This window comes from Rhinatrema bivittatum, chromosome 9, assembly GCF_901001135.1.
Source record: "Rhinatrema bivittatum chromosome 9, aRhiBiv1.1, whole genome shotgun sequence".
Classification (NCBI taxonomy): Eukaryota; Metazoa; Chordata; class Amphibia; order Gymnophiona; family Rhinatrematidae; genus Rhinatrema; species Rhinatrema bivittatum.
In genome coordinates, this window is record NC_042623.1 from 98,480,294 (window position 1) to 98,507,676 (window position 27,383).

Consider the following 27,383-nt stretch of genomic DNA (forward strand, 5'->3'; position numbering starts at 1 on the left):
CTTTTCAGCCTCTGTCCTCCATAGTCACAGTCACACAAGCGCTGCGCCTATCCTTAACCTGGTGGACGACTCAGGTCAACCTCCTTCAGGGCTTACCTTTTCTTCCACCGGATCCGCAAGTAATCCTAACCACCGACGCTTCTCACATCGGTTGGGGAGCCCATATGGACGACTTTCAAACCCAAGGGTTATGGTCCAAAGAGGAAGCCGAACACCAGATCAATTTCCTGGAACTTCGAGCAATCCGCTATGCGCTCCGCACTTTCAAAGATCATCTCTTTCATCAGATAATCTTAATCCAGACGGACAACCAAGTGGCCATGTGGTACATAAACAAGCAGGGAGGCACAGGCTCCTTCCTTCTGTGTCAGGAAGCTGCGCAGATCTGGGCGGAAGCCCTCTCCCACTCCATGTACCTCAGGGCCACTTACCTGCCGGGAGTAGACAATGTATTGGCAGACCAGCTGAGCCGTGTCTTCCACCCACACGAGTGGTCACTCGATCCTCTGGTAGCGACCTCTCTGTTTCACAAGTGGGGTTCTCCCCGCATAGACCTCTTTGCGTCCCCTCAGAACCACAAAGTGGACGATTACTGCTCTCTCATTCGGAGCCAGCACTCTCGGCCGAGGGATGCATTCTCCCTCAAGTGGACAACCGGTCTGCTCTATGCATTCCCTCCACTCCCTCTTGTGTCAAAGACTCTCGTGAAGCTACGCCAGGATGGAGGAACCATGATCCTGATAGCACCTTACTGGCCACGCCAAGTATGGTTTCCAATACTCCAGGCACATTCCAATACTCCAGGCACATTCCTCTGGGAAAGGACCCGCATCTGCTCACTCAAAACGACGGATGCCTCCTCCATCCCAACCTCCAAGCCTTGTCCCTGACGGCATGGATGTTGAAAGGTTAGTCCTTCAACCATTTAACCTTTCAGATTCCGTTTCTCGGGTCCTGATAGCTTCACGAAAGCCTTCCACAAGAAAGTCTTACTCATACAAATGGAAAAGGTACACATCATGGTGCACTTCTCAGTCCCTTGATCCCCTTTCCTGTCCAATCTCCAAATTCTTGGACTACTTATGGCATCTCTCTGAATCAGGTCTTAAAACCTCTTCTATCAGAATGCATGTCAGTGCGGTAGCCGCCTTCCATAAGGGTATTGGGGGTAATCCTATTTCAGTGCAACCCCTAGTAACACGCTTTCTTAAGGGCTTACTCCATCTAAAGCCACCCTTGCGTCCTCCGGCCCCATGCTGGGACCTTAACCTGGTTCTTGGTCGTCTAATGAAACCTCCTTTCGAACCTCTGCACTCCTGTGACTTGAAATATCTCACTTGGAAAGTGTTATTCCTTTTGGCTGTTACTTCAGCTCGCAGGGTTAGTGAATTACAGGCCCTAGTTACCTATCCGCCTTACACTAAGCTCCTGCAGGACCGGGCGGTACTCCGCACTCACCCTAAATTTTTACCTAAGGTAGTTTTGGAGTTTCATTTCAATCAATCTATCGTACTACCTATCTTTTTTCCCAGGCCCCACTCAAACTCTGGAGAGCAGACCCTGCATACCCTAGACTGTAAACGGGCTCTAGCTTTTTACCTAGACCGTACAGTTTCCCACAGGAAGAGCACTCAATTATTCGTCTCTTTCCATCCTAATAAGTTGGGACAACCTGTGGGTAAGCAGGCTCTTTCTTCCTGGTTGGCGGACTGCATTTCTTTTTGCTATGAGCAAGCTGGCATTCCTTTTCAAGACCGTGTTAAAGCACACTCTGTGAGGGCCATGGCGACGTCAGTGGCACACCTTCGATCGGTGCCGCTTCCTGACATCTGCAAAGCTGCAACCTGGAGTTCTCTCCATACTTTTGCAGCCCATTATTGTTTGGACAAGGCTGGAAGACAGGACTCCATCTTCGGCCAGTCTGTCTTGCGTAACCTTTTTCCAACCTGATGTACCAACACCCTTCCACCTACCCGGTAGGGTGCGGATGCCCTTTCCCAAATTTCTCCTCAGTTGTTGTGCCTGCTGCACACCGTTGGGTACATTTGGTGCAGGTCGGGACATCCTCAGCTCGGTACTCACCCATTTGTGAGGACAACCATCCTGCTTGTCCTGTGAGAAAGCAAATGTTGCTTACCTGATGTAACAGGTGTTCTCACAGGACAGCAGGATGTTAGTCCTCACGAAACCCGCCCGCCTCCCCGCGGTGTTGGGTTCGTTTTATTTTTACTTTCTAGGCACTGCCTGTAGCTTTGAAAATCAGACTGAAGGGAGACCCCTGCTGGCTGCAGGGTCAGTGCATTGATGGGCATGCCCAGTAGGGGCCAGTCAAAGTTCTGTTTAAACTTTGACAGAAGTTTTCCGTGGTGGGCTCCATCCTCGATGTCACCCATTTGTGAGGACTAACATCCTGCTGTCCTGTGAGAACACCTGTTACATCAGGTAAGCAACATTTGCTTACTATGATATTCTCTATTTTATTCTTTGTTCCTTTCCTAATAATGCTAAGTATTCTATTTGCTTTCTTGGCCATTGCCACACACTGAGCAGAAGATTCCAACGTGTTATCAACAATGATGCCAAAATTATTTTCCTGAATGGTGACTACTAATGTGGAACCTTGCATTGTGAAGCTATAATTTGGGTTACTTTTCCTTAAGTGCATCACTTTGCACTTACCCACATTAAATTTAATCTGCCATTTGCATTCCCAGTCTCCCAGTTTTACAAGGTCCTCTTGCAATTTCTCACAAATTGAAAGAATAGCCATTCTAAATAAAATTGTCATACAATTAAATGTTTGTATGGAACAAAACTGTACTGTAATTAAAAATATAAATAATAAATCTCAGGTCTGACTAGTTGAACACCTGACAAATATAAATGTTGCTAGGTCCTAATGACATTTCATGGAAGGATTTAAGCTGATCCCACACTAGTACAAGCCTAGTCTCTATCCTCATTCCTGCTGGCATTTTGGCAGCCATGTGTCCATATTGGGTATGCAGAAGAGAGAGATTCTGTCTTTGAGCTCTATCTTTACGCTAGTGGCCCATATTTACATATCTCTAGTAGGTTGATTACACAAGTCTTCTTTCTATTTTATTTCAATCTCTTGAGATGATCTGCTTGGGCAACTTATGCTTCCCTTGACAGCTGAGGCTTGGCAGCACAGCTTTTTCCAAAATTAATTTCCCAGTGCTGCTCTTGTGCTGAAAGGGGTCGCCACCATGACTGCAGATATCAAGCACATCACCTTTCCAATATACCAAAGCCCTGTCAGTCCCATCCAACAGGAGACTTAAACTTGAATCTCATGTACCACAGCTCTAGCGCTTGTACCTTAGGGCCAGTCCATAACAGTATTTTAAGATTCAAGGTGAATCTTTATATTAAGACTCTTCTCTTGGTATTGAAATCAGGGAGCATCATTTTCAAGGTCTGCCTGCTGGTATATTTTCACTCCCATGTCTGAAGATTAATGTTACGTTTGACAGCCTATGGGTCATCCCTGATGCCACAAATACCAAGACTCCTCTTTCAGTGAGACCCTGTTGGACCTCTCAGATGTGGCAAGGTGCCGCTGGGACCACTGCCTCGGGCCTTCCCTCTAGGTGTGCATGCATCCGACATCACTGGATTTAAAGGTGCCATGGTAGGAAAAGGCTGTGGTGCTGACATCACTGCCACCATCCCTGGGACACCCCCCACTTTGCATCAGCAGTGGGTCTCCTGCATTCCTTGCAGTGTGTGTTGCCAGCATTTGTGCCTCGCCTTGTCTTCCAATTCAGTCTTGCCTCATCTTCTCTTCAAAATCAGCCTTACCTTGTCTCATTGTCCAGCCTCGCCTTGACTCGCTTTCCAGTCCAGCCTCGTGCAGCCTTGTCTCACTTCACATTCCAGCATAACCTTATCCAGCCTTGCCTCACTTTACCTTCTAGCTGAGCTGTCCAACTTGCCTTCCTCATTCTCATCATCAGTGTTTCCTGAGTATCCATGTCTCCCTCAGATTGCCACTTTGGATCTTGATCTCCTGCCTGGACCTGACTACAGTTGCCTGCCACCTGGACCTGACTATCATTGCCTGCCACTTCGACCTGACCTCTAGCCAGGACATGACCAGTCTTGCTCGCTGCCTGCCCTGACCTTGGTTCTCCTCTTACTTCCATAAGCCAGCTGTCTACTTTGTCTCTGGTCTCTAACTACCACCTCTGCCCTAGGGACCTGCCTAAGTCCTGTTGGCTGCCAGAATCCAAAGGCTCAGCCTGCAGAGGAAGAAATTGGTAAAGGTGAACCTCTAGACTCCATTACAGGGCATATTTGGCAGCTGCCAGCACAGGCATTGGGTGTTATGGATCGTTGCCGGCAGGTTTCCCCCGCGAGCAGACTTCACTCACCCACGCTGCTTCATCTGCCTGACGGGGCTGGTGCTGCTGGAGTCGGGCCTTTAGTGCTGCCAGAGCCGCAGACTGTAGTTCTTCCTGCGGCCTAGAGGCCGCCCGGACTCGTCCTCTTCACCGTGGCCAGAGCCACGGACTTTCCTGCCTTCCCTGCGGCCAGGAGCTGCCTCCGATGCCATGTGATCTTCGCGGCGCGAGGGCCGCATCCCCAGGCTCGAGTGGCGGGGTCTCCTGCAGTGGCTGGGGCCGCTGCCGTCATCGGGCCTGCTCCTCAGGCTCAGCCCTGCGTCTCTGGCTCTGTGCGTCAGTGCAGGCCACTGTCCGCGGTCCTGCACAGATTCCTGCTCTCTCTTAGGTGCCGGCGTGCGCCTCTCTTCAAGATTTAAAGGGCCAGCCACAGGAAGTGTGGCTGACCCCACCTAGGGATGAACTTCCTGTACAAGCCCTATAAAAGGGCTGCTCCGTCAGTCAGTCTTCGCCTTGCAGTGGAGTTGCTTCACTCTGGAGGCTCCTGCCTGCCAGAGCTCCATCAGGTCTTTGTCTTCTCCATGGAGTTCTTGTTGTCACGTCGCACCATGCCATGTCAAGTTTAGTCTTCGTGCCTGAGGTCCTTGTCCAGGTGTCCTGGTATCTCGTCTTGATCCTCCGCTTCCTGTTGTTCCTGGTTCCTCGATGTCCTGCTCTTTGCTGTTTTGTCAAAGCTCCTGAGCCTTTTGGTCCTGTAGGCCGGTAGTCCCTCGGATGATGTCTTTCCCGAGTGGGGACTAGCCTGCAGGTGGACTGGTGTCCTGTGCCGTCATGTCCTGCCAGAAGTTGGTGGATTTTCAGACGACATCGGCTCCGTCATTGGAGTTCTGCTTCGACTGGATCCTTCTCTGTGCTTGTCCCGCTCCCAGCATGGTCCAAGACCAGCCTCCTTGGGCTGTGTAGGGCGCCCTACTCAGTCCCGCGGGTGGGCTGAGTAGGGCGCCCTGAGAGACAGTGCCAATGTCCTTCCGCCCAGCTTCTCGTCTCGTCTGGACTTCGTCAGTTCCTCGTTTCATCCTGGATGCCATTGCATCACTCTCGTTATCATGTCTTGTTCCTGATGTCGTCGCATCAACCATTGGTCCGTGATGTCTTTGCATCAGCTTTGGTGTCAAGTCCTCATCCACGATGCTGTTGCATCGAGTCTGCTGTTATGTCTTCGTGTCGAGGCCCATCTGCCCTCATCCTCAGGCCAGACCTGCTGCTCCATGCTGTTCCATGCAGCATGGAGCAGCTGACCGAAAGGGCTTGGAATGGTCGGAGGACCATTCAATTTCCAGCATCATCTGTTGGCCATGGGAGCTTGCAGGCCTGGCGGAGGGTAAGACCGTCAGCCATGGTGGAACACGCCGTCAACCCTCTGTCCGGTCCTGGATCCGTCTGGGGTCGGGCTGAGGCCCATGGGAACACTAAAACACCCCGTTACGTAACAGAATGCAAGGCCTTTCGAGGCCGTTCTCAACATTGGGGGCTTGCCCATAAAGCTACGTCAACTATGCTGCAGTGCTAAGGGTTCACACATCCCATATCCATTACAGGTTGCTGAGGCCATGAGCTCAGCAATCTCGCTCCCCATCCCTCCATTACTGTCCTAGAGCACTAGTTTCAACCGCAGCAAGATCAGCTGAATACTGTGTCTGGCTGTCTTCAGGGCATTGTGGCCCAACCTGTTCCAGTGTCTGCTCCAGCACCAGTCTTTCCGATCTGCCATTCACACAACCACTTGCCTCCGCCTCCAAAGGATGATGGGAATCCCAGAAGCTGTAGAGACTTTCTTTAACCAGGGAAATGTAGGATGCAGTCAGCAGAACTCACACACACACACACACACACACACACTCCATCTTACTCGAATTGTGTGTATTTTATTTTTATTATATTTCAACAGCATAGGACTAGATTTAAGTATTCATTTATCTGATAGCTGATATAAATAGAAGTAGACATGACTTATCACACCCACAAATTAATATTTAATATGAAACTATGTTACAGTATTTGATGGCACCTGTTTAGTTGATATAATTTAACACATTTAAGCAACATGAAATTATGTGCCTTATTGTGAACCGTTGTGACGGCATCTAGCTTAACGATGGTATAGAAAAGATTTTAAATAAAAAATAAATAAATAAATAAATTTGAGCTGCAGGCACTATTATTCTTGTCTGACCACATCAAGGTAACCCACATTCTCTCTTTGCTGTGAGGCACCACCCTGGCCTGGGCCTTTCCTCTCTGAGAACGACCCACTCCTGGGGGATCTGGCTTGCTTTTTGCAATAGTTCTGAGAAGGTTTTGACAAGCCTAGCCATACCACATCCAAGTCTTCTAAACTCCTGCAGATTAGACAAGGCTCCTGTTCTGTGGGGGAATACATGATGCACTTTCACACCTTGACTTCTGAACTCCAGTGGGGTAGCAAAACCTTGATGGCAATTTTCCGATGAGGACTTATGGAACACATTAAAGATGAGCTGGTGGCCAGATACCTACCACTTAGCCTGGATGGGATGATCAGTTTAACCATATTCATAGACTTGAGGTTCCAGCAGCAGGCCAAAGAAAGAAGTTTAACTCGACGCTCCATCCACCTTGTTCCAAGCTTTCAGAATCCGGTGACTAACTTCGCCTCCAGAGTCAGGTTCACTGCCAGCAGATTCTATGCAAGTAGATTGTTTCTGAATCTCAGATGATGAGTGACAGAGGCGTCAGACTCCAGACCACCTTGCTAGGTGCTGCCCTAACAAACCAAGAAATTCAAGCCATGGATCTGGTGGGAGAGGCCACCTCAAGTCATTCATGCACCTCTCCACAATTACTGGTCCTAGTACGTCTATCTCATAAAGATGTTCTTCTCAATGTTCTTGCCTTCTCGGACACTGGCGCTTGAGGTAGCTTTATCCATGAGACTCTGGTCTAACTCAATTGCATTTCTACAGTTCCTTTGAATTCCCCACTTTTGATGTCTGTTTATGGAGATCCTCTGCTGGGACAGATTTATAACATTAAATTACTACTGACCTTACAGACTGGGGTCTTACATAGAGAACAAATCAGTCTCTTTGTGTTTCCCAAGGCAATCAACACAATCATTGTCTGCAAATTGCTAGGTGGGGTTCTAAGTGTCATGAACAATTTATTACTAGTGTCTCTCCTGTGATACTAGCCACCCGTACTGTCACCTCTGAATTTCCAGGCCTGCCATTACAGTATTGTGGATTTGTTGATGTTTTCAGTTAGAAACAGGTGGGGATCCTACTGCCTCATCGCACTTATGATTGTGCCATAGATCTCAGCCCAAGCTAGGTTCCACCTCGAAGCTGAGTTTATCCTCTCTCCCCTCCAGAAGCAAAGGCAATGTCTAAATACATACAAGAAAATCTGGACCGAGGCCTTATTCGTCCCTCATCATCACCTTCAGAAGCTGAATTCTTTATTGTGGGAAAGAAGGTTGGATCATTACATCCCTGCACTGATTATCATGGCCTCAACACTATTACTAAAAATTCGATACCCACTTCCACTGATTTCTGATCTCTTTGACTGCCTCCAGGGCATGCAAGTATTTACAAAGTTGAATCTGCGGGGAGCATAAAATTTGATGTGAATCCTTGCAGGCAATGAGTGGAAGACTGCCTTTAACATCCACAATGGATGAGTACGGGTTCTGCAACGCCTCATGGTCTTCCAATTTATGGTTAAATGACGTATTCCGGGACCTTCTCTACTCCTCTGTGGTAGTTTACCTAGATGACATCTTTATCTTCTCAAAGGCATTGTCTTAACTTTGACACCATGTGAAATATGTCCTGCAAAGGCTCCATGAGCATCATCTTTATGCTAAGCTACAGAAGTGTATCTTTGAACAAGAAGATCTCCCCTTTTTGGGGTACAATGTTTCACGTTAGGTCGTTCAGATAGATCCTAAGAAAGTAAAAGCTTCAAAAGTCTCTTCAATGTCTACAGCTGGTGACTCGTGAGGCCTACTTATAATACCAATTGAAAACACCCTTCTCTCCAATCTCCACCCTAAGAAGATCTCATTTTAGCCTGCTCAGAATATATATATATATATATACACCTCAGAATATATATATCTCCCAAGCTCATCCCAAAAAGGGGATGGTTTTAAGCTAGGGAGAGGATCCCCAAAAATGCAAAATCTCCTGGCATCTGAGAAAAGCTTAGTAATGGTGCAGAGCCACTGTTACATATGTTTGTTTGTTTTGGGGTGGGTTTTTTTTTAGATTTTGGATTTTCTAAAGGGAGGGGATCAGCTAATTCATTGGATGGTTCATGAGGTAATGATTGCTGAGTCCCTCAGTGGAAGAGGGGAGGGCAGGCCACACTGTTGTGTGGGTGGGGGTTTGATTTTACATTTTATATATTTGACATATTTTTAGGATGTATTTGACTGTGTATTATGTATTTGATTATATATTGTAGGAGGACTTTTATTATTGATTATGTGTATTTGATTATATATTATGTATTTTATTATGTATTTTGACTATGTATTTTTTTAATTATTGTAAACTGCATTGGGTGGTCCTTTGATGGACCAAGAATGCGGTATATAAGCTCAAAATTAGAATTAAATAAAGAGGATATTTTTCAGACTACCACAGGTTCTAAGGTGTAAGTTTTCACAGTACTTGGATTCTTCCTCAGGCAATGTACTGCAAGTGATGCTGATGCCTGTTATGCAGGGGAGAAAAGCACTGGTTGTGAATTCCATTGCATTTTATTTGCATATTTTTAAAGGGATTAACAATGCCAGTATGAAGGTGCGAAGTAGGTGCTTGTCATCATAGTTCAGAACTGTGAGTAGTTTTAAAGATTATAAACTGTCCATGAGTTCAATTAACATGATAATATTTTGGCTGTATTCTAAATAGTTGATTGCCCAACATGAATATATGTTTCACTGTGTCTCATAAATCATTCACCAAATATCTGTATAACTGCGTACTCATATATTCTTCTGATCCAAAGTTCCCTTTGAGAGTTTCCATCTTCATTTTTTTTTTTTTAAGTTGTATCTAGGACTGTAGGAGTACTCTTCCACTGGTATGACCATGGCTTTGTTTCTGATGCTTTAGAAATTACATATTCATCTATTTTCTGAGTGTCAGTTCAGTTTCACCTACATAAGAACTGGTATTTAGCGTTTATAAGGCTAAATACCAAAAAGGGCAAAGAGCACAATTTTTTGCACTATGGGACTGTAACAAATCACCAGCTGGGCCATGCATGATCTGCTAATAGTTTTCTGGAATAGACTTCTCAGTCACCATAGCCACTACAGCTTCATTCCATGTATTCACATTCAAAGTCTTCCGGTTTCTATAATGGGGCATCATATCATTCCCCAGAATAGTATGCAAATCAGGTTTACGCCAGTCCCATTTTCTAGGATCATTTAGAAATCATTTCCCAACCATACCTTAAGCTAAAACTGTAGGCTTTTCTGCTCCTAGGTCCACGAAAGCCCTTTCCCTCTGGCTTCCTCATCTGGTTCTGTCTGTCTCTCTCTCTTCCTCCGCTCTCTCTCCTTCTCTCCTTCTCTTCATCCTCTCTCTTCCTTCTTTGACTACAGGCAGGGGGCTTAAGAGTTATGTTGATTACACTGCTCATTCAGCTGTGTTTTCCCAGTCAGACCCACCTGTTTGACTGACTGCTGACTTTAAAACCACCTGCTTCTTTGCACAAGGTCTGTAGACTACATTTCCCAGCAGCCTTTTGTTTCCTGTTCCATCTGGCTCTGCTGAAGCTTCTGTTTGCTTTACTGAGGATTATTTTTGTTTTATTCCAAAAGTTGCAAGAACTTAAAGCTTTGGGCAAAAGATGAGCATGGGTTAGAGATCCTTAGTAATTCTATATAGAAATTATGTTTGGGCTTTGTAGATGATTTCTAAAGAGAATAATTGTGGGGTGCTTAAAAAAAATTACTGTTTATACTGTAATTCTGTTTGATCTTTAAATTTGCTCATAGGTAGATCACATTGGAAGAATGGCAGGTAATACATTTCTTGAATTTATATTTCTTCTTCTTGTGGTTGCAGGTTTTCATTTCTTATATTTGTAAGGATATGGTCCACATTTCCTGGTTTGATAGGGTCATCTATCGGCAATACATTGCATTAGGTGATGGAATAGTCTGTAAAATAAAAGCAGACCAGTTTTAATGATGCACAATTGTCAAACCTTTTCTGTTGGAAATAAATCTAGGGGTCACAAAATGAAATTTCAGGGTGGACGACTCAGAACCAACATCAGGAAATATTTCTTCACGGAGAGGGTGGTGGAGGCCCGGAATGCCCTTCCGCAGGAGGTGGTGAAGATGAAAACAGTGAAAGAATTCAAAGGGGCATAGGTTAAACACTGTATCCCTAAAAATTAGAGGATGGAAATGAAGAAAATAGTACATGGGGGGGGGGGGGGGGGGGGTAACTTGCTGGTGCGGCAGTTACTGCCCTTAACCAATAAGCCTACATACTATTAATGCAATTCCATCATTGCTCTGTGCTTCAATGGCAGGGGAAACAGGGGAATGGGATTCAAAATGCAACCAACGAGGGCCCTGACCTTTACAGTCTGGGGAAACAAGCAGGGGGGTAACTTGCTGGTGTAGCAGTTACTGCCATTAACCAATAAACCTGATACTTTTGATGCAAGTTCAATATTTGCTCTCTGCTTCATCAGCAGGGGGTAACAGAGGGAGTTGGATTCAGACAGTAACCAGTGAAGGCCCTGAGTTTTATGGTTTGGGAAAGTGATAAGCTTGGGGGTAACCTGCATGCATGGCAGATACTACCATAAACTTCCTGGGCAGACTGGATGGACCATTTGGCCCTTTTCTGCCATTATTTCTATGTTTCTATCTATGATATTCACAGAGCATGGATTAGAGATCCTTAGTAATTCTATATAGAAATTATGTTTGGGCTTTGTAGATGATTTCTAAAGAGAATAATTGTGGGGTGCTTAAAAAAATGAATAGAAAAAGAAGCTAGGTTTTGTTTTCTTTAGTTATTTTCAATAATTATATGTGGATTGTAAAACCACTATCAAGAAATATAGAAAAGCATTAGCAAACAATAACCTTGGAAGGCCGCTGGTTTGTGGATGGTGATTTAGATTGAAGGCCTGTAACTTTCATAATTACTTTATATATATCCTAAGTTGTGCATTTCGTTACTAGCTAAGTTGTCCATTTTGTTACTAGCTTTTATACTTAGATTAAAATTTGCAAGAAATGATTTCTGCTAGTCATTTTCTTCCTGCTCCTTTGGGCTGGCAGCTTTATTATTAAGAGCCTTCAGACACAGCTGCCCTGGGGTATTTCCCCATTTTGGTCTGTCCCCCCATGCATATCTAGTAATGCTATTGCAAGACAATCCTCCAGCTTATTGGCATGGAATGTGGTTCCCTTCTTATCTTGGCACAGATGTGTACTTAAGCCATCCAGTAGTCAGTAGATATCACCGTTGAATGATGGCTGGGACTCTCTCTTTCGGGGGGTTATGAATGCTGTTCCCTTTTGCCTGCTGACCTCAGATGAGGAAATTCTCTCTTGCACAGAAGATTTTGATGGTCTTTTGTCTCTGCTTACTATTACTTTCCAATGAGGAGAGGAAGACCAATATGCAGCTATATCGTAAGCCTTTTTATGAAATTATACTAAGCATAGGTAAGAATGGATGAGAGGTGTGCTCCCTTGTTTTACATTTTTGTAAGATTTTTAAAGGCAAGAATTAGCATTCTAAATAGTCAGCTGTTTTTGCTCTCCTTTCTGAGAGAAATTAGGACAAAGTGACTGACAGCAAAGGCTTTTAATTAATACGTTGTTACCTGGGTTCATTAATTTTTTCATGTACAGTGGCTGGCACCATACATAATAATATGGAGAGAAGAAAGTAAATTTATTAGACAAGATATACCCACTGCCAGCTCAAATGTTTTACAAATGATTTTGTCTACTAAGGAGTGGGAGGTGGGAAATCCATAATCATGGCAGAATAGTAAAATGTAAGCATGGTTATAGTTTTTGATTTTCGGCTTGCTGCCAAACAGTGCAAGAGGAAAGATACCTTACAGCAAGGTGTTCAGATTGGATTATCAGAAGTATAAAACTGATGTTCTGATTAGAAAACAAATACAAAAAAATAAACAAGGTGGAATAGCCTTGATTCTACCAAATTCAGAATTGCAGAGAAATTCATGCTCAGGAGTAAATCTTTCCTAGACTGAGCCCACATATTTCCCAATCCAGTCTGAATTTCTTCTTTTGCAGTATTTGAAAAGAATTCTATGTCAAATATATCTAGATATTCAATATTTATATTGCCCAATTTCTAAATTTAGAACTTTTGAACATATGTTCAAATGCATTAGAAATGCATTTAGAAATGCATTTCTAAATTTTCTGCTTGAACAGTTTAATTCTGTACATTTGTTTGCCTTTCTGTAGTTTCATCATATTTTTAATTCTCTGGCAAAAGATGCATTATTTCAAAATTGTTCCAGCAGACTGATTTGCTGGCCTTTTTATCCTGTATTTTTCCCTTCTTTTGCTTGAAACTCACATCTGGCCTTATTTATTTATTTATTATTGAAAGGAGCTGTTCATTATTGCTCAGACATAAATGCATGTCACATTGATCCACACCTTTCTGTTTTTCTTAATGTGTTGCACTTAATTTATTATCATTTTATTTATTTTATTTATTTAAAAACATTTATATACCGTCTTTCAAAAGCGAAAACGCTTTTCCAACCAGAGTGTTCAAAGCATGTTGTAACATGGATACAGAGGAGGTTCAAATTACAAAGGTTACATAGTACATACGGTATACGGTGGGTGCAGATATAGCAGTTAAGGGGCAACAGGGGCATCAAGTACAGTTAAATACTAAAGTGGAAGAAACCCAGTAAGGTTTTAGCAGTCGCCTGAGAGTTGCAGTATAAGTCGTCAGGACAGCAATAGTAAATGAGATTAAGAGTAGTAAGCATATGAATCTTGAAGTATGCTGATACAGCTAATTATTTATGGATACAGCAGGGTCATTTATGGAAAAGGAAACCCATGCCAGGTGTATGTACATTCATAGTTTTATATCATTTCCTCACTACCTACTTCTTTTGAGCATATTTCACTTTATCATAGATGGTGCTGCTCTGACAATGGAGAAAAATGTAACTGTAGCTGAAATTGCTGACATCCTTTGACACTCTCTTAGTATACAGACTTTAATTGTGGTAAGGAGTATTGTGGAAATCAGGAAATGTTAAAGATGTGCTGCCATCATCAGGTGACAGGTATACCTCCAGTTTAAAGCAAGGTATCAAACATGTTTCCTGTGAGTTCCTACTGCTACAGTTTAACACAGTTTCAGCACACATTTTCTTTACTGCAAATGACTGCAGCTATAATGTGCACAAATATCAAAATGCAGTACTTGATAACAGAATCAAAAAACTGATTTAAATGTGGCAATAAATATTACAAATAAAGCAAAAATTCCAAGACTCATAAGAATTCTATCATTTGAGAGACCTTCATAACAAGTGAATGGGCTTAACAATAAATCAGTTATATATGGTTTGAGAAATATTAATTTATTCTCTTAACCACAAAGGTGTTAAATGCCCAACTTTTTTTAGTCATTAGTCTCTTATATGTATTTCTTAACCATTTTCTTATTTTTGCATTTAAAAGACTTTGAAGAATAAATTGCCATAGACACTTATCTCAAAGGATTGCATTGAAGATTTCTTTGTAGTATGCCAAATAATAAACCTGACACGACTCGTGTTTCAAAAGTCCTCCTTCCTCAGGTACCCTAAATATGGCAGAAAATATTATTTTTCCTATAAAGATATGCAATAATATTAGTATACAATGAAGTAATTATGAAAAACGTTTAATATTATTTTCTGAAAAAACATACGTGTCTAGGTCATAAAATCTGAACTCTTCTTATACTTGATGAAAATCTAAATAGACAATTTCAGCATTCTGAGCTTGGATCCACCATTTTATACATTATTTATACCAATTTAAGGGATGGAAATGGGCCAATAGAAATTAGGAGCATGATTGCGTAGACCAAACATTCTGGGATAAGTCCAATAGGGGAGCCAATTAGAAATCCATAAAGATGACTGATGTGAAAAGATATTGCCCGTTTCAATATGCCATTTATTTAAGATTTATTTAAGATACTAATATTGCATATTTTTGTAGGAAAAATCATTATATTTTCTGCCATACTTATGGTCCCTGAGGAAGGAGGACTTTCAAAACACAAGTTATATCGAGCTTATTATTTGGCATACTACAAAGAAATCTTCAATGCAATCCTTTGAGATAAGTGTCACTGGCAATTTATTTGTCAAAAAAGTATTTTAAATTCAAAAATAAGAAAATGGTTAAAAAATACATATGAGACCAATGATTAAAAAAGCTGGGCATTTATCACTTTTGTGGTTAAGAAAGTAAATTTTCAACTTTCTCTCTGACACAAGAAACCTGGGTGTTATACTTGATAACCAACTAACCTTCAAACCATATATCAAATCTATCCTTAGCAGCTGCTATTTCAAACTACAAACCCTCAAAAAACTCAAACCCCTTCTCTATTTCTCTGATTTCCGTACGGTACTCCAATCCATAATTTTTTCAAAAATGGATTACTGTAACGCTCTCCTACTTGGACTCCCTGCTACCCATATCAAACCTCTACAACTCCTTCAAAACGCTACTGCACGCATCCTCACAAATGTCAATAAGAAAGACCACATCACTCCCACCCTCATTGATCTCCATTGGCTCCCCATTCACTCACGAATTATTTACAAGACCCTTACCCTCATCCACAAAAGTATTACTAATGAACATTACAACTGGCTAAACCCACCCTTCCTCCCTCGTACCTCCACAAGACCCACCCGTTCCTCTCTCCGTGGAACTCTTATTCCTCCCTCCATAAAATCCACAAGACTCATCTCCACCACCAATAGAGCTCTCTCCTTCGCAGGCCCCTCCCTTTGGAACTCTATGCCTCTTGACCTATGCTCCGAAACATCCACACCCACTTTCAAAAAGAAACTCAAAACCTGGCTCTTCCTCCAAGCATACCCCCAATCATCTTCATCATCTACTAACACCCTAACCCGTCCATCATCTCTCACCAACACCCCCCCATCAGACCCACACCCATCACCTACCCCCTCTAACCTCTAAGGAACTTCTATCCCTCACTTAACCTCCTGCATATAAAAAATGTTACCTAGTACAACCTCACACATAACCTCATTTCAACGGCTGTTTTCGTGCTTACACAACCCTGTGTATAACCAGTGTACATATCAATTGTTCCTCGAATCCTTGTACATATCTTATCCTTATGTGTCTGTTCTCACCCTCCCCCCGCCCCCTCCTTTGTCTCAACTACCCCTTTCCCTCACTCCCTAAGTTATTTAGTTACTTGCTCTGTTACTACGTATATGTTACATACTGTTATCTGTAAAGGCTTTGCCTATATATTTTTTGGTTGTAAGTTACTTGTAAACCGGCACGATGTGCAAACAGTTGTCGGTATATAAAATTAAATAAATAAATAAATAAATAAATTACTTACTTAATTAATATTTCTCTAGCCATATGTAAGTGATTTATTGTTAAGCCTGTTTACTTGTTATGAAGGTCCCTCAAATGATGGCATTCTTATGAGTCTTAGAACATGTGGTTTTTGGTTTATTTCTAATACCAAACTGTGCATGCAGTCAACCTTATGTATTGAGGTTGCATGCCAAAATAGTTTAATGTGCAGAATCCATGTTTGAGTATAAAACATAAGTTAGGAGCACAAAGGTTGTGTGTATAAAACCAGAGTCCATGACTCCCTCCTCAAACACCACTGGTTCAGGACTACATGGGGGCACAGCATCATAGATTAACACTAGCCCTTGAAATATGAGTTAACCTTTAACTTTCCAGTGTTAGAAAAAACTGAATTAAGTTTACGCAACTCTCTGCATTGAGAATTGCCGTGGAATATACATGGGGGAGGTGTGATAACATGCAAGTGGTCTTTGGCTTTACAAGGATGCCAGAGGGCAGAGCAGTCTGGATTCCAGCCTTTTTTCCCCACAGAATCAGCTTTATCATTTACAGCATAACAAAGGACAGGCAGCAAAGGTCTGCTTACCTCAGCTGTTCTAAATCAGCCATTGACAGTCTTGCCATAGGAGTTGCTTTCTTCTTCCCAGGGACTGACTGTTCCCTCCTGGGTCTGATCACTTATTCCCCTGCTTAGAGAAATGCCATGGGACCAGAAATCCCTTCTGAGCTGTGCTTTAAGGTGGACCAGGATAAATGCCTGGTCCTGGTCTTTTAAAGACATCCTGATATTCACTTCTTTACTTACCTATGTTATGGGGAATATAACATAATAAAGGAAACCTCTTCTAACCTATATAAAAATTTGGATTTATTCTGATTAAGAAAATTTAGAAAAATTATAATTGTTTTGGACATCAAACTTGATAAAAGATGACAAGCAGTGAATAAATATCTTATTAATTACAGTTTACATAATATATTCTGTATAAGTAGCTTCTATCATAATATTGTCTAGGGATCTTTAAGGGTAAAATAGTTTTAACGTGGTGCAATTTGAAATTTCTGTCTTTCATCTGCATTGACCCTTATTCCAAATCATTCTAATGGGCCATGTCAGGGTAAATGGGGACAGAAAACAGCAATGTCTTCTTCCTTTGACCTTCTTCTTCTTCTTCAAGGATTGCAGTATTAATATCATCCTTTTATAATTTTTCAACATATTGAAAATGTAGTTGAGAACAAGTGTCTCTTTCTGATTGGATGTATGATCCAATTTATTTATTTTTATTTATTTAAAATCTTTTCTATACCGTCGTTTAGTAGAATACCATCACAACGGTTCACATATAGGCACATATAGTACATTGTATATGCAACTGTTCCTATTATTAGTAATGGAGGTGCCTGATGATCTCGGTAACATCGTTTCATAGTAATGGCTAAGAGTTTAGTGATGATTAATCTGACCTGTGACCAAGATAAAGACTGTTAAATTATACATTTAATTTAAAAGGTGCAATAGACAGACCATGACATACATACATATAAAGTGCTAGTGCTGTATGAAGATTTTATGTGTACAGCTTTCAGCGTTTTTTTCTTTCTCGCTCTCTTTGTGGAAAGGCTTCTCTAAAGAGCCATGTCTTTAAGCTCTTTTTGAAAGTCTTGAAATCTCTCTGTAGTCTTATCTCTATGGGCATGGTGTTCCATAGTAACGGTCCGGCCAATGATAGTGCTCTTTCTCTGACTTGAGTTAGTTTTGCAGTTTTTACTGAGGGGATGGGGGAGGGGTTTGTTGGCGGATCTCAGGTTTCTGTTAGGGACGTGGACGCGGAGTGCTGTGTTTAGCCATTCTGCTTTTTCGTCATCAATCATTTTTCTCATAAAAGGACTTCATGTACAAGTCCTATATGAATAGCCATACTACATGATGCTACTAGCCCCATACAGTCATGGCTAATTTCTAACACACAGCAACCAATATTCATCTGTAGTATTTTTAAACAAGTCAATCACTGTATCATATTGCATGTTTTTCAGACCGTCAGCAATTCTTGTCAATCTTCCAACATATCACTGTCTATTGTAGTGTATTTAAAGAATTGCAGAAGTCTTCGTCCCTTTTTGTTATTAAACAGTCATTTTTATTATTTGTCTGTCAATGCAACAAACAAACACAAGCATCAATTACTCGTTCATCACTCTACACCTTCTCCCTCAGTTTGACCTTCCCAGATTGAACATCTGTTCAGACTTGAGTTACCTCTGGGGGAAGTGAATCACCATTTTTGTTTTTCTTTTCCACCTTGACCTGGGTCTGTCCATTTCTTTTTCCAACAGTGGGTTGGGGTGGGGATCCCTAAGCCAAAGAATACCTACCCCTGTCCATGCCTCCATCCAAACTCCAGGCAACCAATTTTGAGTGAGGAATCAGTTAAGGGTTCCCAGAGCACCCACGGTTCCTCCTTTGTCTTGTTCCTTCTGCTTCATGTCACCATACAAAGTAGACAGTGAAGTCCATGCCTTGCATCTTTTCAGTCAACCACTCAACTTTTCCCCTTGTATTTAGGAGAAAAACTATCTGTATAAGGATTAACATCTCATGCAGTCACAAAGAGTATCCGAGTTCCAGTCCTCTCTCTTCAAAGTTTTGCAGAGTTGTTTGATACTAGAGATGTGAATCAGTTCCGGAATTGGTTCCGGTATCGTGTTTGTAGAACCGTGGGAAATCTTTGTTTCCCATGGTTCTGACCACTTTTTTTTTTTTGGCTGTCCCAAGCCAAAAAAAAAACCCCTCACCCCGATCCTTCAAATTTAATTATTTACAGTCCCCCACCCTCCCGACCCCCCACAAAAATTACTTAAAATCCCTGGTGGTCCAGCGGGGGTCCTGGGAGCGATCTCCTGCTCTTGGGCCATCGGCTGCCAGAAAACAAAATGGCACCGGTGGCCCTTTGCCCTTACCATGTGACAGGGGCTATCAGTGCCATTGGCTGACCCCTGTCACATGGTAAGGGCAAAGGGCCATCGGTGCCATTTTGATTAGTGGCAGCCGACGGTCCGAGAGGGGGACAATGCTCCCAGGACCCCCGCTGGACCACCAGGGACTCTAGGCACGTTTTGGGGGGGTTGGGAGGGTGGGGGGATTGTAAATAATCAGATCTGAAAGGTTGGGGTGGGTTTGGGGTTTTTTTTCTATGTGCCCTTTCTCTCCCCCCCACCCCCCCAAAATAAAAAAACACACAAAAGTTCGTGGAGTTTTCCTATCGGTTTTGGGGTCCTCAATACATGATGACTTTTGAAATATCGTACGATATTTCAAATCGTCGAAAAACCAATGCACATCCCTATTTGATACCCTCAAGGGCCAATTCTTCCTTTTGCACAAAAATACATTCTGAACTTCACCAAAAGGTGAGATCATTAGCAAGAATTTTTCTTCGTAGTTGATTAGGCCCACAGAATCTCAAAATCCAGAAAATCACATCCCAGGATAAGTGGATATGAGGGACGCTAGAATATTCTTATTTCAAGGCTGGCCTGTTAAGCCAGCATTCCTATTGAGATCTATGTGTCAAGGCCCCACTGCTGGTCTCACTAAGTGTATACTACAGTCACTGGAAATTCATAATCATTGTAGAATCACTTAATTAGCGCTCTCTGATTGGAACCCTGCTCAGGAACCCAGCATAAAAAAAAAACACCTGACATTTTTTTTCTGTTATGAAAATAGAGAAATAAAATCTTAGCCTATCCGGCTCTGACTCACTATGTAAGTGGAGCTAGCCCCCTTAGCATGCTGTATGTACTTTTAGAGAGATGATGCTGCAACCAGGCCCCAGAGGTTAAAAAAAATCTTTTTAGCATGGTTCTCTGCTTTATGCTGGTGTTTAGGGCAGAAGTCCTCAGCACAAATCTCTGCTCTGTGCAGATGCTTAGAGTAGAAACAGCCCTCCCCCCACAATTTGTTTTACCTATCATGGGTCTCTACTCTGTGCAGGTGCCTAGAGCAGATAGCCCTCTGCCACTACTATATATGGTCACATGTGAGCAGTCCTTGACTTTACAAGGGTGCTGTTCAGAGTAGTCTGGTCACTGGCCTTCTCTCCACAGAATCACCTTTATTATTATTATTATTTTTTTTATTTATTTATAATTTTCCATTTTACATTGTTAGAATCCTTCCTTATAAGATTGCATTACATAATATCACTTATTATTTAGTCATACAATCTTAAACTCTAAAGAAACATTTATCTTTATATAAAATCTTTGTTTAGAAAATCCCCAATAGCAAAACTTATAATAAGGATATACAAATTACCATTTAAAAATCACCCGAAAGTGGCAAACACTATATATTTAACAGGAGCCCAAACGAAAAAAAAATTTTTGGGGATAGGCTTAACATAATACTAACAGTGATTATTCCAATTTTGACCTTCTATCTCTAGACATTTGGGGAAGAGGTTACTGGCCTACGGGCTTCAATAAACTGTTTTAACTGTTCTACTTGGAAAAACACAAAAGTTTCGTCACCTTTCTTTAGTAGGCATTTACAGGGATACCGCAATGAAAACACAAAACCTAATGCAGTAACATCTTGTCTAAGTGATAGAAACTCTTTCCTGCGGTATTGAGTAATCGGGGCCATATCAGGATATAACCTGATTTCCTGGTCGCAGAAATTCACAGGAAAATTCCTAAAGTAATTTCGCATTACATTCATGACTTCTTGTGTTGTAATAAATGACACTAGAAGGACTTTCCTCTCAATTATTTCCACATTAGAGGATTCTAAGAACCCAGTCAAATTTGATGGTATTTCCACATTATTTTCATTTCTAGCAGTAGCCCTATTTGTTATAAATCTACAAAAATTAATAGAGGGAATATTTTGTTCAGAAAATCCTAGGCATACTGTTAAAAACTTTTTTAAGGTAGTATAAGGCATTTCCCCCATAATATGGGGGAAATTTAGAATTCTCACATTTAACTTTCTCAGTCCAATTTCTAGTGTCTCTAGGCGTCTTGAAGATGTTAACTGTTCCTTTATAATAACAGAATTAACTTTAGCATTAGTTTGAAGCTTATTTTCAATCTCTGTTATCTTGTTTGTCAAAGTAGTTCCCTGTTCTTGAATCCCCAATATCTTCTGTTGTATATTGTAGTTGAGGGAGTCTACTTTTTTCTCCAATCTGGTTAGCGAGAGTCCCTGGCCTGCAACCAGGTCCCATATGGCTTCAAGTGTCACAGCCCCGGGCCTCTATATTCCCAACGCAGACTCACCAGCAGTGACCGGGAGAATGATGTTCTCTCCAGCTTCTCAGGCCTCCCCCTCCTCCACCGGGGGCTCTCCCGATGCACCAGACCCCACTCCGACTACCTCAGGGTCCGCCTGCACTCGGGCCGGTTCTTCTCCTTCCGCTGCTCCAGGGCTCTCTCCCTCCAGCTCTGGCGCCCCGGACGCGTCATCCGAGTGTGACTGAGCAGGAGCCCCGGCGGGGTCACACTGCGCCGGAGGTGCGCGAAGGTCAGGGCTGAGGGACGTCTCTGCCAGCGACGCACTCCGCTCTCTTGCTGCAGGGCTCGCAATGGCCTCCTCGGCTCCCTCCAAACTCACTGTCTGGGCCAGGAAACGCACGATGTCAAGCTGATTAGGTCCAGGTAAGGGCTCTGGAGGGCACCTTTCCCTTTCTCTTGGAAGGCATTATCGGGCAAAGAAAAGCTTTAAGAGAGATTCAGAGATAGCTGGCGTTTCACCGATCCGTTATGCCGCCATCTTGGTTTGCCCCTTTTTGAGCAACCTCACCTTTATTATTTAAAGCATAAGGAAAACAGGTAGAAAATGTTTGCTTACCTAAATAAAAAGTTACAGCAATAAACAATCATGTCATTGAAGCTGCCTCATTCTCCCCCTCCCTAGGGCCTCCCTGTTCATTCCTGGGATTGCTCTCTTATTCTCCTGCTTAGGAAAATGCCCTGGGACCAGAATTCCCTTCTTGGCTGTGCCTTTAGTGGACCAGCCTAAATGTGTAGTCCTGGTCTTTTAAGATCCTAATATACATTCCTTTACTGCAGAGTTAATTTGTGGATATATTTTTTATGCAATAAATCCTTATTAAATCACAAGTAAATTTAAATGAATTATTTGCTTTGGTGTTTACTGAAGAGGATGTTTGGGAGATACCCATTCCGGAGATGGTTTTCAAGTGTAAGGAATCAGATGAACTGAACCAAATTATGGTGAACTTGGAAGATGTAGTAGGCCAGATTGACAAACTGAATAGTAGATCGCCTGGACCAGATGGTATACACCCCAGGTTTCTGAAAGAACTCAAAAATGAAATTACAGACCTATTAGTAAAAATTTATAACCTATCATTAAAATCGTCCATTGTACCTGAAGACTGGAGGGTGGCCAATGTAACCCTGATATTTAAAAAGGGCTCCAGGGAGATCCAGGAAGCTATAGACTGGTGAGCTTGATTTCAGTGCCGGAAAAAAATCATGGAAACTGCTCTAAAGAATAAAATTGCAGAACATTTAGATCGACATGGTTTAATGGGACACAGCCTGCATGGATTTACCCAAGGGAAGTCTTGCCTCACAAATTTCCTACATTTTTAAGAAGGGGTGAATAAACATGTGGACAAAGGTGAATCGGTAAATGTGGTGTATTTGGATTTTCAGAAGGCGTTCAAAAAGACCCTCATGAGAGGCTTCTAAGAAAACTAGAAAGTCATGGGATAGGAGAGGATATCCTTTTGTAGATTGCAAACTGGTTAAAAGACAGGAAACAGAGAATTGGGTTAGATGGCCTGTTTTCACAAAGGGAAAAGGTAAACAGTGGAGTGCCTCAGGGATCTGCACTTGGACCGGTGCTTTTTAATATATTTATAAATGATCTGGAAAGGGGCACAGTGAGTGAGGTGCTTAAATTTGTGATGTCACAAAATTATGCAGGGTAGTTAAATCTCAAGCAGATTGTGATACATTGCAGGAGGAACTTGTGAGATGGGAAGATTGGGCATCCAAATAGCAGATGAAATTTAATGTGGACAAGTGCAAGGTGATGCATATAGGGAAAAATAACCTGTGCTGTGGTTATACGGTTAGGATCTACATTAGGAGTTACCACCCAGGAAATAGGTCTAGGCATAAAAGTGGATAATACATTGAAATCGTCAGCTCAGTGTGCTGTGGTGGTCAAAAAAACAAATAGAATGTTAGGAATTATTCGGAAGGGAATGTCAAATAAAATGGTGGCTGTCATAATACCTCGGTATTGCTCAATGGTGAAAACACACCTTGAATACTGTGTGCAGTTCTGGTCACCACATCTCAAAAAAGATATAGTTGTTGCCCTGGAGAAAGTACAGAGAGAGGCGACCAAAATGATAAAGGGGATGGAATGGCTCCTCTATCAGGAAAGGCTAAAGAGATTAGGGCTGTTCAGCTTGGAGAAGAGACGGCTGAGGGGGGAATTTATTTTTATTTATTTATTTTGGTTTTTTATATACCGGTCTTCTTGCATTAGATGCAAATCAAATCGGTTTACATTGAACAATTAAAACTTACATGTAACAAAGAACATCAAAACATGAAAAACCTGTAGGAACAATAATAAAACACAGAGTTTGAATTGTTCATCTTTACCAGATGCCTTACAGGAAATCAAAAGATGGATTAAAATTAAAAATTAAATAACATATGGAAGTATATTATATATATATATATATATATATATATATATATATATATGGAAGATATGATATGGAATATGATAGAGATCCACAAAATCATGAAAGGACTTGAATGGATAAATGTGAATTAGTTATTTAATCTTTTGGATAATACAAGGACTAGGGGGGCACTCCATGAAGTTAGCAAGTAGCTAATTTAAAACAAATTGGTGAAAATTCCTTTTTCACTCAACACATAATTAATCTCTGGAATTCATTGCCAGAGGATTTGGTTACAGCAGTTAGTGTAGACGGGTTTAAAAAAGGTTTGGATAAGTTGGTACTTGCCAGGTACTTGTGACTTGGTTGGCCACTGTTGGACATAGGATACTGGGCTTGATGGACCCTTCATTTGACCCAGAATGGCAAATCTTATGTTAAGTGTGCATAAATGTTAAGTAAAAATGTACAATCAGCCTCCAGAGCCTTGTTACATTGGCTGCTAGCGTGGGACAGTTTGGCAGCTCTAGCACCTTCAGTATAATCACCTGCTGGATAGGGCAGCTGATGATGGTAAAAATCTGCTTGAAAAGCAGAACAGGAGTACCAGAGAAAAAGATAGAGAAAAGCCTCCCAGACTGGAGATGGCTGGGGGGAGAGCACCGTTTAGATGCTGAAATGTCCTCTTTGGGTCTGTCTGGTTTACACAGGGATTTTTTTTTTTGGCTATAAGTTTTATTTTCCAAGCTTCTTTACTTAGAGAATCCCAGTAAACTGAGTTCTCCATCAGGTAATGTGTTTTTTTTTATTTAGAAAACGGTTTTCTTAGTCAAGTTATCCAGTCCCTTTGATTTGTAATTTAGATTAACACCAAATACTTGCCTAAAGCTTTTCATTAGATACCACTGGTATTTAAATCGTGCAGTTCTTTCTTCCTTGCCACCGTTGTCCAGCGCTGGATGTAAACAGTAAATATCCTGGGGATCCTGAAGCAAACGGTCGTAACAGCAAATCCTGGCAGGATGCAGCTGGCAGCTCTGAGCTCCGCTGGCTTCTGTTCACTTCAAGGGGCCACTGTCTGACCTATGCCTCTCTCATCAGGACATTAAACATATAACTCCACAAAGCAAAAGATTTGTTTTTCTTACACTGAAGAGGATGATGACTCTTTAAATGAAGAGGGTTTTATAAGATAAAAAGAAAATCCTAGCTCCCTCTCGGTAGGATTAATATGCCACATTAGCACTCTGTGCCTTTTCTACTTGCCTGCCTCCTTGACAGTTTATCCACCGCAGTCCTCATTTTAGCCCTTCCTTCCCCTTTAGAAGTGCTTCTGCAGCTTTTCCCCAGGAGTCTTTTTTTTTTTTGGACATAGAAATATAGAAACATGAAGGCAGAGAAAAGACCATATGGCCTATCTAGTCTGCCCCTCACTTACAGATTGATACTCTAAGGCCGCGGTAGAAAGAGTGCGGCAGTGCCGGGCACACCCTCGTTCCCCACACGCCCAGTTCTCTTCACCTACCGCTCGATACTCTCTTCAAATTGCATGCAAATGCATGCCGCGGCTGCGAAGCGTTAGGCAAGCGTTAGGCCCGCGCAACCCATTTTACTGTATAAGGCGCTAATACAGCGCCTATACAGTATCCTGGGTGCGTTGGTACCTGTCATTTCAAATGACATTTGAAATGACAGGCACCAGGAAGTGGATGGTTCCCCCCCCCCTCCCGAAGCAAGGCGCAGGGCGAAAATTAAAACGGGAATAGTGTAAAAAATGGGGGTAAAACCAAAGGGAGTAAAGTGTAAAAAACCATGGACGACCTCCATATTAACATTGCAGCGTAAGTTGTTTATATATATGTATAAATACCTGTCACTTTCCTGTCACTTTCCGAATCCCCCAGGCATGTGGTCATCGAGGCGGCGGCGGCGGTGGGAGCCGGCCGGCGGGTGGGCGTGTGTTCGATCCAGGCCGCGGCCAGGTGGGCGTGCATTCATCCAGGCAGAGAAAGCCGGCGGCGAAAACCGCTTTCGCCGCCGGCTCCCTCTGCCTGGATGAATGCACGCCCACCCAGCCGCGGCCTGGATCCAACGCGCGCCCACCCACCCGCCGGCTCCCACCGCCGCCGCTGCCTCGATGACCGCACGCCTGGGGGATTCGGAAAGTGACAGGAAAGTGACAGGTATTTATACATATATATAAACAACTTACGCTGCAATGTTAATATGGAGGTCGTCCATGGTTTTTTACACTTTACTCCCTTTGGTTTTACCCCCATTTTTTACACTTTATTCCCATTTTAATTTTCGAACACCACACTAACACCAAGTAGAGGGTAGCGGTAAACCAACAGGTTAAGGACGCGGCAAAATAGCGGGTTACAAAGGAGATAATCTGAGCGCGCGTCACAGTATCGGAGGGGAATAGCTAATTCCTTCATTATACAGCTAATTCATTCATTTACATATCATATACATGCTGGGTGCGGAAAGGGTTATGGGTCTGTTTTAAGAAGCGCTAAGGACGCGTGAAACTGGAGACTGTATCGCTGGATCGCCTTACGCGTCCGAATTGTGCGCTCACAGCACGTTACAGACAGGAAATCTTCAACCGCAGGTTACAGTATCGCTGTTAGTATAGAGAAGACCTTTTCCTTTGTTTCCCACTGCTCCTCTTATGAAGCAGTTTGGTTTGTGCATGCCAGAAACAAACAATAAAACTACTTCAGAAGCAAACATAGGCAAAGCGGAGCGATCCATACAGCAGACTTTTAACCACCACACCACCATGCAGATATTCCCAGCTTGATTTTCTGTCTGAGTGGTTCTGGCACAAAGGTTGTCATGTTTGGAAATTCTTGGGTGGGGAATAACATATAAGACTTATGTTATCAGCTTTGTTCACTATGTTCGAAAGCAACGTGCAGAAAGCACTGCAGTACTGAAAGATTAAAATGGCTGTTGACTCTGATAAAATGACACTAGGCTGATTTTACACTATTGTGCCATAGTTCTGTACGTTAGAAGCATGTGCCTTTTTTTTTTTTTTATAGAGCAGAAATAGAATATGTGATGCAGACATGTGTGTTCCGCTGCTGTGTTTTACAGAGAAATGAATAGAATCTGAGAGGTGCGCATTCATCTCCCTCTCTTTTCAGATTCCCGCTGCATCCTCCTGCCCGTAGTTTTACACCACCTCCACATGCATTTACAGGAGCAGAAAGATCTCGTAATGTGTGCGCGTATCCTTAGCAACGTGTTTTGTCTCATCAAGAAAAACAGCTCTGTAAGTAAACAGAGGTCACGGGGAACACTGGATTCATTATGTGTAAGCGCTTGAACCTAGAGTCACAGTTTTTGGAATTTCTTTTCATCTGTATTACAATTTATTTTTGTTAGCTTTTTTTTTTCTTTTTGTGTCTGAGAATATTTTAAGCGTAGTTGACTGGATATAATCAAGCTTAGGGTACAGCCACTTAGTAAATATATAGTTGCGATTTCCTATACCAAACATTAGATATGATATATATTAGCTTTGCATAGGGGTCTTAAAGTTTAGACAAAAGGGTGCATTATGTTACTACTACTATTTATCATTTCTAAAGCGCTATTAGAAATATACAGTGCTGTATGGATACA

The 27,383-nt window shown here is 42.3% G+C and overlaps 1 protein-coding gene across 5 annotated transcripts in view; it reads left to right on the forward strand.

Moving 5' to 3' along the window:
• The window catches only part of DOCK4 (dedicator of cytokinesis 4), a 939,215-nt gene that overhangs the window by 616,088 nt on the left and 295,744 nt on the right, over positions 1 to 27,383 (forward strand). For all 5 annotated transcript variants that reach the window (XM_029615608.1, XM_029615609.1, XM_029615610.1 and 2 more), the window contains exon 24: positions 26,903 to 27,030. In XM_029615608.1, coding sequence (XP_029471468.1) covers positions 26,903 to 27,030 — 128 coding nt within the window. The remainder of the gene's footprint in view (positions 1 to 26,902; positions 27,031 to 27,383) is intronic.